This window comes from Saimiri boliviensis, chromosome 17 (genome assembly GCF_048565385.1).
Source record: "Saimiri boliviensis isolate mSaiBol1 chromosome 17, mSaiBol1.pri, whole genome shotgun sequence".
NCBI classification, from domain to species: domain Eukaryota; kingdom Metazoa; phylum Chordata; class Mammalia; order Primates; family Cebidae; genus Saimiri; species Saimiri boliviensis.
In genome coordinates this window covers 8,447,723-8,462,258 of record NC_133465.1, presented here as the reverse complement: position 1 = coordinate 8,462,258, position 14,536 = coordinate 8,447,723, and the positions used below count along the sequence as shown (strand labels likewise).

The following is a 14,536-nucleotide window of genomic DNA, read 5'->3' as shown; positions in this document are numbered from 1 at the left end:
TGAATTATAAAGGACAAATTTCATTTTTACACCAAAAAAGCAAAGGCGATTTTAAAATTTGAAGAGTGCTGGTCAGGTATTTTGTAGAATGTCCCTCAATTTGGGTTTGTCTGTATTTTTGTCATCATGGCACTGTAGTTGGGAGTTTCTAGAAGAAACCACAGAGGTAAAGTGCTCTTCTCACAACATTAGAACAAAGCGACATGGTGTCAGCGAATTCATCTGGATTTTTTTTTTTTTTTTTGAGAAAGAGGCTTTCTCTGTCACCCAGGCTGGAGTGCAGCGGCATGATCTCAGCTCACTGCAACCTCTGGCTGCTGGGTTCAAGAAGTTCTCCTGCCTCAGCCTCCTGAATAGCTAGGATTACAAGTGCCGGCCACCACGCCTGGCTAATTTTTGTACTTTTTGTAGAGATGGGATTTTGCCATGTTGGCCAGGCTGGTCTTTTTTTTTTTTTTTTTTTTTTTTTAATGAAGTCTTGCTCTGTCATCCAGGCTGAAGTGCAGGGGCATTATCTTGGCTCACTGCAACCTCTGTCTTCCAGGTTCAAGTGATTCTCCTGCCTCAGCTTCACAAGTAGTTGGGGTTACAGGTGCCCACCACCATGCTTGACTAACTTTTGTATTTTTAGTAGAGATGGAATTTCACCATGTCAGCCAGGCTGATCTCAAACTCCTGGCCTCAGGCGATCTGCCTGTCTGGGCCTCCCAAAGTGCTGGGATTACAGGTAGGAGCCACCGTGCCCGAACTCATCTGAACTATTTGATTGAGGTGATGTCTACCAGGTGTCTTCACTGGAGTTACTTTTTTTTTTTTTTAAGGACGCTTTTTTTTTTTTTTTTTTTTGAGAAAAATAGTAAGAAAAAGAATAAAGAAGAGGAAGAAAGAGAAAGAGGAAGAAGGAGAGAGAATGGGGGTATTGCTTTGCTGCCCGGGCTAGAATGCAGTCTAAATATGGGTATGCCTATAATTGTCCTTAATAATGGAGACATGAAAGAAAATAAGGGAAGAGAATAACAAACAAGGAGCCAACAACATTTCGTTTAAACTCCTAAGTTGATATGATGTGGTACTGATAAGAGTGTATATTTTGTGTAAAGTGGAGAGTTCTATAAATGTTAATTACATTTACTTGTTCCAGAACTGAGTTCAAGTCCTGGATATCATTGTTAATTTTCTGTGTCATTGATCTGTCTAATGTTAATGTTGAAGTCTCCCACTATTATTGTGTGGGAGTCTAAGTCTCTTTATAAGTCTTGTATGTCTGGGTATTCCTGTATTGGGTGCGTGTATATTTAGGACCTTTAACTCTTCTTGTTATTGCATTAATTCTTTTATCACTATATAATGTCCTTCTTTGCTTCTTTTGATCTTTGTTGCTTTAAATACTATTTTATCAGAGGCAAAAATTGTAACTTCTGCTTTTTATTTATTTATTTTTGCTCTCTGGTTGGTTGGTAAGTCTCTCTCCATCCTTTGTTTTGAGTCTTTGTGTATCCTTGAATGTGAGATGGGTCTGGATGCAGCATACAGTTTTAGTTTTTTGTCCAAATTGCCTGTCTTTGAATTGAGGAATTTAGTCAATTTAAATTTAGAATTAATAATGATATATGTGAGTTTAATACTGTCATTTAATATTAGCTGGCTATTTTGCCCATTAGTTGATGTAAATTCTTCATTATATTGATGTTTTTTACTTTTTGGTATTTTTTAGAAAGGCTGATACTGTTTGTTCCTTTCTATGTGTAGTGGTTCTTTCAGAAGCTCTTGTAAAGCAGGCCTGGTGGTGATGAATTCTCTGAGTGCTTGCTTGTTCACAAAAAACTTTATTTTTCCTTCACTTATGAAACTTAGTTTGGCTGGATGTAAAATTCTTGGTTGAAAATTCTTTTCTTTAAGGATGTTGAATATTGGTCCCCACTCTCTTCTGGCTTGTAGGGTTTCTGCTGAGAGATCTGCTGTGAGTCTGATAGGCTTCCCTTTGTGGGTAACCTGACCTTTCTCTCTGGCTGCCCTTAGTATTTTCTCCTTCAGTTCAACCCTGGTGAATCTGACGATTATGTGCCTTGGAGTTGCTCTTCTTGTGGAATATCTTTGTGGTGTTCTCTGTATTACCTGGAGCTGAATATTATCCTGCTTTACTAAGTTGGGAAAATTTTCCTGAATAATATCCTGAAGCGTATTTTCCAGCTTGGATTCATTCTCTTCGTCACATTCAGGTACACCTATCAAGCGCAGATTAGGTCTTTTCACATAGTCCCATATTTCTTGGAGACTTTGCTCATTCCTTTTTATCCTTTTTTCTCTAATCTTGTCTTCTTGTTTTATTTCATTGAGTTGGTCTTCGACCTCTGATATCCTTTCTTCTGCTTGATCAATTCGGCTGTTAAAGCTTGTGCATACTTCACGTAGTTCTCGTATTGTGTTTTTCAGCTCCATCAATTCACTTATTTTCCTCTCTAAATTTTGTATTCTTGTTGACATTTCGTCAAACCTTTTTTCAAAGTTCTTAGTTTCTTTAGATTGTGTTAGCACAAGTTCTTTTAATTCACAGGAGTTTCTTATCATCCACGTTTTGAAGCCTGCTTCTGTAATTGGAACCCACTCGTTCTCCATCAAGCCTTGTTTTGTTGCTGATGAGGAACTGGGATCCCCCGCTGAGGGAGAGGCATTCTGATCTCAGGTATTCTCAGCCTTTTTTGGCTGTTTTCTTCCCTTCGTTGTAGATGTATCCATCTGTGGTCTTTATAATTACTGTCTTTGTAATTGGGTTTCTGAGTGGACGTCCAACTTTACTGATTCTCAGCGCCAAAATCTGAGCAACCCACTGCGCCGACCAAATCAGCGGCGTTAAGATTGATGGTGCTTTTCTGACTCTGCACCAAGAACCGACGCTCTGAGGCGCCGGCAGAACCGCCTCGCCGGTCACAAGAGTCGCGCTGGCGACCCGTGGGGCTCCTCCGCTGGGAATCTCCCGGTGCGTGAGCAACAAGAATTCATGTGAAGGTGTGGCGTCCTCTTGTTCTTTGCGTTTTCACTGGGAGCTACAATCCCGAGCTGCTAGTGATCAGCCATCTTGGATCTCTCTCCCTAAGGATGCTTTTTTACCTTAATGTATGGCCACAGAATATGAGCCAGAAAAAAAGAAAAATAGAATTAAAGAATGTGAATGAAATGTTGTTTCCATCAGTGAAGATGAAATCTGGTAGCTTGGTATGATTAGAGGTATGGTAATGTTTTCTGATTCTCTGGAAACAGAACCTACTTTATAATATACAAGTATTTAACTTTAGTGGACATTTTTAACAGTGTATACATAGGCATTGCCTGCACTGACCTGGGCAGTGCGTCCTCATTCTGCCTGTTCTGCCTGGCTTCCAATGACCCCTTTTCAGTGTTTTGTTCATTTTAAAGCTGAGACACCAGCTCACAATCAACCTCTTGGGCATTTTTTTTTGGTTTTTTTTTTTTTTGAGACGAAACCTCGCTTTGTCACCTAGGCTGGAGTGTGGTGGCATGGTCTGGGCTCACTGCAACCTCTGACTCCCAGGTTCAAGCAATTCTCCTGTCTCAGCCTCCCGAGTAGCTGAGATTATAGGTGTGTGTCACCATGCCTAGCTGGTTTTTGTATTTTGGTTAGAGACAGGGTTTCACCACATTGACCGGGCTGGTCTCGAACTCCTGACCTCAAATGATCTGCCTGCCTTGGCCTCCCAAAATGCTGGGATTATAGGCATGAGCCACTGTGCCCAGCCTTGTTTAATCAATTAATTAATTTATTTTATTTTTTAAGTAGAGACAGCGTCTTTCTTTGTTACCAGGGCTGGAGTGCTGTGGCACAATCATAGCTCACTGCAGCCTCAAACTCCTGGGCTCAACCAGTCCTCCTGCCTCAGCCTCTACAGTAGTTAGGACTACAGCCACACATCACCAGGCCCAGTTAGTTTTTAAATTTTAATTTTTTGGTAGAGGTGGAGTCTCGCATCTTGCCCAGGCTGGTCTTGAACTCTGACCTCAAGTGATTCTTCTGGCTCCATCTTCCAAAGTGCTGGGATTACAGGCATGAGCCACGGTGCCCAGCCTCTTTGGCAGCCACTTCCTGGTGACTGTTCTTGAGTCAGGTGACCATAAGTTCCAATCAGTGGAGGCTAGTGTGTCTGTGGGCAGGTATACGCACCTCCCCCCATGGCTGTATAACACAAAACAAAACCAACTAGCAAAACCCTCAAAGAGGGCTGTGCAGGTACTTCAAGGCTTGGAGCCTCCAAAAGGCTCAGTGGTATTGTCCCGAGAATATTCTCTGTGGGTTTTTTGGTTTCTCTGTTTTGATTTTGTTTCTGGTTTTGTGTGTGTGTGTGTGCACGCGCATGTGTGATGGTGGGAGTGAGTTACACAGAGTCTGGTTGTCCCAGGAGAGGCATATGGGGGCCTGTGTTTGCAAGAAGTCCTTTACTCTGGGTGCCAGTTATTCTAGAGTGATGTGGTCAAAGGATGTCATCTGGGCTGTGTTCCCGGGTTTAGATGGAGACGCTGTTCTCGATGACAGGAGGGTCCAGGTAGGTGTAGGGCAGTGCCAGGCCCCGGTTCCGCTCCTGGATGTCCTTTGAGATCTGGGCCAGGCGGTTCTGGAAGGTGGCGATACTCCGCCGTGGGGCCTCCTCGATGAAGTGCTCATCTGGGTAGGTGCCCAGGGGCCTCTGGGGACCAACCACAGCTTGGGTGAGGGGTTTGCTGAGGTCTTGTCCCCGAGACTCCCTGTCCCCACCCTCTGAGCAGCTGCAACTTGCCTTAGCCAGCTCTGGCCCTAGTCCCCCACCTGGGACCTGAAGCAGTCCTTGACGGGGCCTGATCCATGTCCCTCCTCTTAAACAGATACCCATGTAAAGCTTGTCTGCAGGAAGCTTTTGGGGAATGAAAGCTCAATTCAGAATTTCCAAGGAGCACAATGACACGTTGCCCTTGCTCTCTGTCATCTCGGACAGACCCAGTGGCTCTGGATCATCGCATTTGGCTGTTGGACCTTCACCGTGGGATGTCCAAGGCTCATGTGTCCCACTGGAGAGTCAGTGGGGTGAAGGGACCCACTACCGGATGGCAGAGTTGGGTCTGGGCCAGGAGGGTAAACACCACACCCTCCCTTACCCCAGTTCGGCCCGGCCTGGCCCTCAACCCCACACTCACTCGGTCTCCAGGCTCCTTGCTCAGCAACCAGAGAGTAATGATGACATCACATGTGGCATTGACGGGTGGGAGGGTGTTGATGAAGCTCTCAGGTGTTGCCTGGCTTTTGGAGGTGGGTGGTGGCAGCTGCATGCTGGGTGGCAGGTTGGGCATCCAAGCACAGGAGTCAAACTGAAGGCCGAGAGGGCAGAATGAGGCCAAGGAGCTGGGTCACCTCTAGCCCGCCACCCTAGGTGCTGGCTTTTCCTCACCTGCCCTGCACTGACAGCCGAGTGCCTGGCTGAGCAGGTGAATATCACCATCGTGACATACTGCACCAGGGCTTCCCGGGTCCCCAGGGAGGAGGGTATACCTGCGAGGAGAGCTGGGCTGGGATGGAGCTTCCAGGGGCCTGAGGACCCTGCCACAGAAGCTTGAGGGTGAGGCCTGAGGGCAGAGGTCCCCATACCTGAGCTCTCCCGGTTGAGGAAGCCCTTGGAGAAGATCTCTCCAACCCAGGCCTGGAGCTCTCTGTCATCTTGGACAGACTCATTGCTTGGGTAGTAGATACCGACGATTTCAGAGACAAAGCTGCAATGCACCCAAGTTCAGGCGCAGCCTCTAATCCCGACCCACTCTGAGGAATGCCCCCGCTTCGTGTCATTAATGTCTGGCCCTTCTCTTCAACATGAGCCTCCCTGGGGCCTCAGTGTCCTTTCCAGTCTTCCTGCATCCCCAAGCCCTCAGCTCTCCAGGCACAGCCCCTCACCGTTCCATTGCACCCCAGATCTGCATGCCATCATCACGGTAATAGTAGCCTGGGATGTCTTCAACTCCTCGGGCCCGGATATCCTCAGGCAGACACAGGGCGGAATAGTTTAGCTGCTTCATGCTCCTCTGTATCAATTCAGAGAAGCCTCCAATGCCGAGGCCTGTGGACTGACAGACAGGATCTTGGGTCCTACAGACCTTGCTCCAGAAGCAGGAGGTAGCACGGGTGTGAGGGAGATGGGTCACTCTCAACCCAGGACCCCAGATTCCTCACATTGAAGGAGCAGCCTGTCCACTCCCTCCCCAGCACAGCTCTCACCTTGTCCACCACCTGCCCCGGCACAATGAGCAGCTCCCGAGCAAGCGTGTTGATGTGCAGGGTGTACCGCGTATGTGGGATCAGCAGCTGTGTGGCAGGAACGGCAGAGCTGGGGGAGGCCTGGCTCTTTCTGGCCCCAGATCTTCCAGCCCTTCAAGTCACTAGGAAAGAGGCAATACCTACAAGAGGAGGTAGCGTGGGACAGGGGTCTGAGCCCTGGAGTTCCTGCTGGGTGCCACCAGCAGCTTGTGCCAGGAGCTCAGGCACGTTCCTTCCTCTCCCTGAGCTTCAGGTTATTTTGTCAAACCATGAGCATCTGCAAACCATTCAGTCTCAGTGCTGATGTGGCTGAGCCCTGTGCCTTCCAGCTCTGGCATCCTGTGATTTCCTAACCCTTGGGCAGGCAAAGCTCTAGGAAAACCAGGGCCTGGGGGCCTGGCAATGTGGAGCTGTCCACCAGAGCTCACCTCTGAGCGCCAGGCCCCGGGAGCTGCAGTTAGTCAGAAAGAACAAGCCAGGAAGGAAGAGCACAGAGCAGGGTTCACATCTGGAACCCAGGAGACGTCTAGAAGGATCAGAGAATCTGAGTGGCTGCGGGTGGACCCTGTTGGGGGAAGTCCTGTCTTTCACAGAGAAGGTTCCTGGAATCTGAACTGTCTGAAAGCTAGCAGGGTCTAGAAAACCAATAGAACCCACCCGACAGCACAGGGGCCTCCCACCCAGCCCTCCCCTATCCCAGGACTATCTGTAGAAAACCTTTTGGTCTCTCACAGCCTTGTTCACACTTCGGCACCTGCCAGCCCCGGGTTCTTTCCTTCCTAAGATTTGGGCTTCTATGATGGCTGCTGATGCCGTCTGATCTCCCTTAAGAAGGGAGCCGTGGCTGGGCGCAGTGGCTCAAGCCTGTAATCCCAGCACTTTGGGAGGCTGAGGCGGGTGGATCACGAGGTCAGGAGTTTGAGACCAGCCTGGCCAAAATGGTGAAACCCTGTCTCTACTAAAAATACAAAAATTAGCTGGGTGTGGTGGCACGCACCTGTAATCCCAGCTACTCAGGAGGCTGAGACAGGAGAATCGCTTGAACCCAGGAGGCAGAAGTTGCACTCCAGCCTGGGCAACAGAGTGAGACTCTGTCTCAAACAAAAAGGAAGGAGGCCTCTTGGGGTACCACATTCACCTTACTCAGGGTCTGCTGGAGAGCAGGCTCCCGGGGGAGTTGTGCCGGGAGATGCTGCTGAAGCAGACAGGGCTCCACATCCCCGCTTGCGTGGATAGGGCCGTGTGAGGAAAGGCTGTTTAGAAGAGACACAGAGGGCATGGGCACCGTCTGGGTCACCTTGTCAAGCCACTGACCTTGAAGAGAGGGTGGCAGTGGGGCAGCTGGCGCAGGGTGGCCAGGGTGAAGACCTCGGACAGCAGGTGCGAGTGCAGCAGGTGCGTGAGGGCCTCGTGGTAGGCGAACTCGGCATTTCGCACCCAGGTCTTGGCCGGCAACCAGTCCCACTTGTCATCACTGGGCAGGAAGATGGGGCTGTTGGGGCCAGGGATCTGGCTGAGCTTGGGGGAGGCAGGTGGGGAGAGAGGCAGCTGTGAGCATCTGCAAACCGTTCAGCCTGACCCTCCTCGCCCCTGCCCTGCCCCTGCCTGACTGCAGACCTGGATGGCGAGAGGCAGCAGGGGCCCACCGCCTGGGCGCTGGTATAGCAGGGTCATTGGGGCCGCAGAGAACTGAGGCCTCCCATTAATGACATTGGTATGGATGTTGGAGAGGATGCCGTGATCCACCAAGAACAGGGAGCCCTTCTGCAGAAGAAAGAAGAGCTGGGGCTACTCCCTGGTTTTCTAAAGGAAGGGGGTGGGGTGGTAGAGGGAGAGGATTCAGGGCTGGGAGAGGAGTGTGTTTCAGGAGAGTGTGTGCTAGGCACACAGCACACAGTAGGTCCCTGACAAATGTGAGTGGGCCCCTCCCTCTCCAGTAGGGGAAGGGTGTGAAGGCACTGAGATGGGCTGTGCAGAGCCTGGATCCCTGCACCCCTCACCTCCAGCTCAGCCTGCAGGCTGGTCCCAGGGCCCGACACTGAAGCCACCATGGCATCAGTGACAGGGAAGTTTTTTGGGAGGTGGTGACAGTGGCAGATCAGGACGGGGTTGAGACCATTCAGGAACTGGGAGGCGAAGAAGGCATCCTCCTGCCAGTGCTCATAAGTGTACTCTGTGGGGGGGGTGGAGGGGACACAGGGACTGGGTCACCCCAGCTCCCACAGGTCTCTGCCTAACCTTCACGGTGGGTTCTCAGGGTTACTACCCCTGCCCCTTGTCTTCAGTCACTGCCTCTTTATCCAATAGCAAACCATAGTCCCCAGACTATCCATCCCAGTGTCTGCTGGACAGCCACCCTGAGTAACTCACTAGCCTCCAATGCAACATGTTTGAGACCAAATAAAGACCCTTCCTACAGCTCAGGTCGGTCCCATTGCCTGATATTTGGGAAGAGGCAGCTCCATCCACCCAGTTGCCTACAGAGGAGCCTGGGACCTCTCTTTTTCTTCTATTTCCCCCTTCTTTCTTTCTTTTTTTTTTTTTTTGAGACAGAGTCTCGTTCTGTTGCCCAGGTTGGAGTCCAGTGGTGCGACCTTGGCTCACTGCAAACTCTGCCTCCTGGGTTCAAGCGATCCTCCTGCCTCAGCCTCCTGAGTAGCTGGGATTATAGGCACAAACCAGCATGTCTGGCTAATTTTTGTATTTTTGGTAGAGATGGGGTTTTGTCATGTTGCTCAGGCTGGTGTCAAACCCCTGGGCTCAAGTGATCCACCTACCTCAGCTTCCTCCTGCTCTCCTTCTCTCTCTTCCTTTCTTCCCTCCCTCCCTCCCTCCCTCTCTTCCTGCCTTCCTTCCTTTCTGTCTTCCTCCCTCCATCCCTTCCTTCCTTCCTTCCTGACAGGGTCTCACTCTCTTGCCCAGGCTGGAATGCAGTGGGGCTAACAGCTCACTGCAACTTCCGTCTCCCAGTCTTAAGCAATTCTCACGCCTCAGCCTCCTGAGTAGCTGGGACTACAGGCATGTGCCACCACATCTGGCTAAGTTTTGTATTTTTAGTAGAGACGGAGTTTTACCATGTTGGCCAGCCTGGTCTCCAACTCCCGACTTCAAGTAATCCACCTACCTTGGCCTTCCAAAGTGCTGGGATCACAGGTGTGAACCACCATGCCCAGCCGGAGCCTGGGGTCCTCTCTTGGTAGCACCCCCCATATATCAAACCCCATTGATTCTCCATCCTGACTACCTCTCAGTCCACGCATCCACGCTACTGCATGGCCGCTGCCTTGCTGAGGCCACCATCCTCTGGTGACTATAGCCAGAGCCTCATAGCAGATTCTCCTAGCCTTTTGGCCCCTAATAACTCACCCCCAGCAGTGTATAGTGATCGTACTATTCCCCTGCTATCAACCAATCAATCAAGACCAAGTCCTGCCGTGTCTGACACTGTCCTGTGTGACCCCCGCGTCCCTTCCCGCTCCTTCTCATGCCCTTTCTCTTGCTCATTATACTTTGACCACAGTGGTGTTTTCTTTCCTCCAAAGGTCTTCAGGGCCTTCGCACTCTCTGTTCCCCAAATTGCTTTCTGCCCCACAGCCCATCCTTGGCACCGTGAAGGCCCGCTCAGTTTCCAGGTCTCAGCATAGTTCGCCCCCGTGGGAGAGCTTTCCTAGGGCCCTCTCCAGGCTAGGGCAGGTGCCCTCTTTACACAGTCACTGGATCCAATGAGCATATTTCACAGTGAAACAAATTATTTGATTTTGAGTCTAATTAATACCAACTGTCCTACTCGACTGCGAGCCCCAGGAAGAATTGCATAGCCCCTAACCCAGTGTCTGATATGTAGCAGGTCAACAAATGACTGTTGGATTAGAAGGCGTTAGAAGGTCAGGGATCCCCCCCCCCCATCCGTATCCTCTTTTGTGTCTGTGGGGAAAAGTAAGGTCTAGCAAGGGCCTGCTCAGGGTTACGTAGGAAATTGATGCTTGGTTTTCTGAGACTCCAGAGAGCCACAGGAGTTGATGTCACAGGAAAGAGGTCAGGATCCCCCGCCCAAGCTGCTCACCAGCTGCTGGGGTCTTCGGGAAGTTGAAGATCCTTTTCATCTCATTCAGACTCCTCCAGGGCCCCTTGCGGTCCAGCAGCCCCTTGATCTTCATCTCTACAAACGTGCCAGAGGATGTGAGGGGTTGGGAGTGGGCAGGAGGCCTGGGGAGACCCCTCCCTGTCAGCCAGCCTTATGCCTCTTGGGATCTTGAACCAGCCTCGGGGCCTGAGGTAGTCACCGCCCTTAAGGGAGCTGTTGCCCTGTGGGATTGGTAGTGGGTAGGAGGCTGTTTCCGGGGTAGGAATAGGTGACTCATATCACAGTGGGTGGGGGAACTGACTAGGGGAGGGCAGAAGACAGGGTCATCGGGCATCTGAGGCCCAGGGGCAGGACAAGGTGGGTATCCTCACGCAGAGCCACCCTGTAGATAAAAGTTGGCATTCTTGGCTGTGGAGTATTTGATGTTGCGGTCCAAGTCTTTCACACTCTTTTCATCTAGGCAACGAGGCCAGCCTGGGTTGTAAGCCTTCCACCTGGTGAGTAGAGAGGGAACAGGGTCAGCAAGAGGCCTCAGGGAGCCCCTTCACTAGGGCAGATGGAACGGCAGGCCCCTCGGGGGCCTTGCTCAGAGCCAGACCCCTTCAGCCAACGAGGGCCCTCCTGGGATCTGCCGTTCCATTCTACCCTCAAGGCTGCAAGAGAGCTGCCATTTTCCCACAGTGAGATGGCTCCCCTGGTCAAACGTGATTGGTCCAGCATCTGCCTAGCTCTGGGCCAATCAGAGTCCTTTCCAAGGAATTTGAGACTGGGGCTGAGGTGGTCTCTTTCTGATTATGTAGATGATAGCAGTAAACACAGAGACTGTTAGCCATGGCCATTTTCCTCTGGGTGGACAATTCTTGCCTGTGCTTCTGTAAGTGCCTCTGTGTCTGGCTGACAAACTCTTTTATGCCTGCTAGTTGGAGTTGGCTTTTGTTCTTGTGACTAGAGAAGTCCTAACTAACCTAACGCAGACACATCTTCTAGAGGGGAGACTAGTCTAAGACAGGGTCTGCACAGAAGATTTCGGTTGTCTTTGGTAGGCATCCCGTACAGAGGCACTTCAGCCTCCACAGTTTAGGGGGAGCTGCAGTACTTCATTCTGCCCTGGCCTAAGGCATCTCTACGTTCTATTCTCAAACAACACAGCCGAAGACTTTCTGGCGAAATGGTAAAATCACATCTCTGCAAACCTGAGGACCCCTAGCCAGCCCTTCTCTCACTCATTCATTCTTTGATTCATTCAACATTTGCTTCCAGGTTTGAGCTTTCAACTTCAAAGAAAAATTTGCAGTTAAAGTGCACTGCCACCAGGTGGTGGCCAAACCCTGCTTCTCAGACTTCAATCCCTCTCGTCTAGGGATGCTGGTTACATGCAGATTCTGATTTCTAACAAGCTCCCAGCCAATGCTGTTGCTATGGATCTGAGACCTCACTGCACGTATTAAAAAAGCCTAGAGAGTTGGAACAGAGTTAACTGAGAGACAGGAACAGCAACCGCACCCATTTGTGAAAGGCTTGGTAGCTGCCTAGCTACATTCTTAACCATTTTCTCCTCTGTTCCTGCTTCTAACCCAAACGAGATTGGTCTTCTTCGTTTCTTTTACAGAAGAAAATAAGAATCGCAGAGATGAAATGATTGGTCTAAGATCTCACAGCTCGTTCCGGCAGGGCCTAGACTGACCTTGGTCTCCATGGACACAGTCGACCTCAATGTCTATTCCCTGTCTTGGGGCTGTTGCTGGCAGATTTGGTGTCATGGCTTTCTTAGGGGTGGAATTCATGACACATGGAGAATCCCCAGGAGCCAAATGAGCCTGTGGCTGCACTGATCTCAGAGACCAGGAGCAAAAGCCTACAACCTGGAGAGTTGGCTGGATCAAGACAGCAGCCGAGTTGGCCGGATCAAGATCTTTTGAAAATCTGCTCCTGAGTGCAGTTCCTGGCTTTGTGCCAGGAAATCCTCACTAGCGGCCCTGGCTCCTCTGCAGTCTCCAAGGCCCAGGTCTCTTCTATGACCTCCAGTGCTGAGCCGGCAGCACAGAAAAAGCCCCCATCTCACCCCTCGCTGGCCCCTGGAGGATGAGTTTCCTGGGGCTTGAGAGGTGCGTTTCTGGCTCTACCTAGATTTCTGGGAGGATATGATAAGCTGATGCATGAAAAAGTCCCAGGGCAAGGAAGACAGCAGCAAAGGTAAGGCATTTAGAGCAATTTTTCTTTTCTTTTCTCTCTTTTTTTTTTTTAAGGTGAAGTTTTACTTTGTCGCCCAGGATGGAGTGCAATGGCGTGATCTCAGCTCACTGCAACCTCTGCCCCCTACCCCCGGGTTCAAGCTATTCTCGTGCCTCAGCTTCCCGAGTAGCTGGGATTACAGGCACGTGCCAGCATGCCCAGCTAATTTTCGTATTTTTAGTAGAGATGGTGTTTCACCATATTGACCAGGATGGTCTTGATCTCTTGATCTCGTGATCCACCCGCCTCGGCCTCCCAAAGTGCTGGGATTACAGGCGTGAGCCACCGCGCCCGGCCAGGAATTTGTATTTCTAGTACATTCCTGCAGATGCTGCTTGTCCTAGGAGCAGCTTTGATAGGAGAGGTGGGGGCAGGAGCTTTAGTCTGTGTCATGATCAGGACACTTCAGCTGCCCCTCATCCCTTGGGCACCCCCTCCTCCAACAGCAACCCCCTCCTCACTGGTACATCTCCTGCCGGGCCTGCAGCTCCTCCTGGCGCTGTTGCTGGAGCAGGGGGTGGTGGTCTGCCCAGGACACCTTGGCTGTGGGAGAAGCGAAGTAGGTTGTGGAGGGGAGAGAAAGTCCCCATCACTACCCTCAGCCACGTCCTCTCCACTATGGCCATGCTCCACCAGGTCCCCTCCTTTCATAAGTACAGTTTCTCCTACACCAGGCTGCCACCTCCCCCTCCCAAGGTCCTGCCAGCTGCCCTCCTCTGCCTCCTACTCCGTGGCCCCACCAGCTCACCTCCCCACTTCACCTGTCTTCCCCAACCCCAGTCCCCTGCCCCTTCCTGTGCTCCCCCTGCAGCGCCAGCCTGGCCCCGCCTCACCTGTCCCCTCCTGCAGCACCAGGCTCCCCGCCCCCTCCAGCCACTGGTAGCAGGGGAAGAGGAAGGGGCTGCCCTGCGGCCGTGTCAACTGGAACCAGCCAGGGGCCCGGGCAGGCAGGGCAGCGCTGGGGGCATCTTGTGCACGCGCAGCAGCGGCACTGGACCCACATCCTCTGGGAGCATCACCTGGAAGTCCTCCTCCTGAGGGAGGTTTGGTATGCAACAGGCCAGACCCTCCTGCTCACCCCTTTCACCTCCACCCCACCCACTCCCACGCACTCACAGCGCCAGCGTTGAACTCCTTGCCGAGATGGTCCAGGGGCAGCCGGGGGCTCTCTCCCTGGGTCCCCACGATGCTGACAGACACTTTATTCCATGTGCCAGCCCCAAAGGCCTCCCCTGTAGACACCCTGACCCTGAACTCGGCCATGGTGCCAGCCCAAGTCTAGCTCTCTACTCCACACGGGACCACAGAGCTGGGCTCACTCCTGGGACACACCCTGACCCAACCCTGGTTACTGCCACGGACTCCAAGTATTCACAGAGCCCTGGAACTCCTCTAAAAAGCAGGCCTGCTTCAGGGAAGGAAGGGGTGGGGCAGAGAGGCTGGACCTTGGAACTAAGGTGGGGGTGGCGGGGGATGGGGGATTTGCAGCACTGGGAACAGGAAGGACCAAGAATACCCTGAGGTTTGGCGAACTGAACCTTCCAGTGATGGTGCCAGGAGAGAGAGCCAGAGCTGGGACCCAATTGGGGTGCCAGCCTCTGATTTGCGCCCACCACTTATGTTTGCTTGTTTTCCTTCTTAGCCTTAGAAGTCTATGCAGGGACATTACCCCACTTCCCACAACTCTTTTTGGACGTACATTCATTATTTTATTTCATTCAATAATTAATGTTAGGAACTACCTCTGTGCCAGGTGCTATGCTCACTGCTGTGGATAAAGACCCGGGCAAGACCTAGTGTTTGCTCCCATGGAGATTAAAAGTCAAGCATGAGGCCACGCACAGTTGCTCACAACTGTAATCCCAGCACTTTGGGAGGCTAAGGTGGGCGGATCACCTGAGGTCGGGAGTTTGAGACCAGCCTGGCCAACA

General features: G+C 51.4%; 1 protein-coding gene across 1 annotated transcript; it reads right to left on the bottom strand.

Moving 5' to 3' along the window:
* Window positions 1–3,926: 3,926 nt before the first annotated feature.
* Window positions 3,927–13,957, bottom strand: ALOX15B (arachidonate 15-lipoxygenase type B). Its single transcript, XM_003929201.4, is given in 15 exon segments — window positions 3,927–4,697; window positions 5,182–5,352; window positions 5,433–5,533; window positions 5,630–5,751; window positions 5,930–6,099; window positions 6,251–6,337; window positions 7,604–7,807; window positions 7,907–8,053; window positions 8,290–8,462; window positions 10,353–10,457; window positions 10,746–10,867; window positions 13,067–13,148; window positions 13,439–13,537; window positions 13,540–13,639; window positions 13,722–13,957. Coding segments are annotated over 15 exon segments (2,010 nt in total). The 5' UTR covers window positions 13,869–13,957; the 3' UTR covers window positions 3,927–4,517.
* Between the last annotated feature and the right edge of the window lie 579 nt (window positions 13,958–14,536).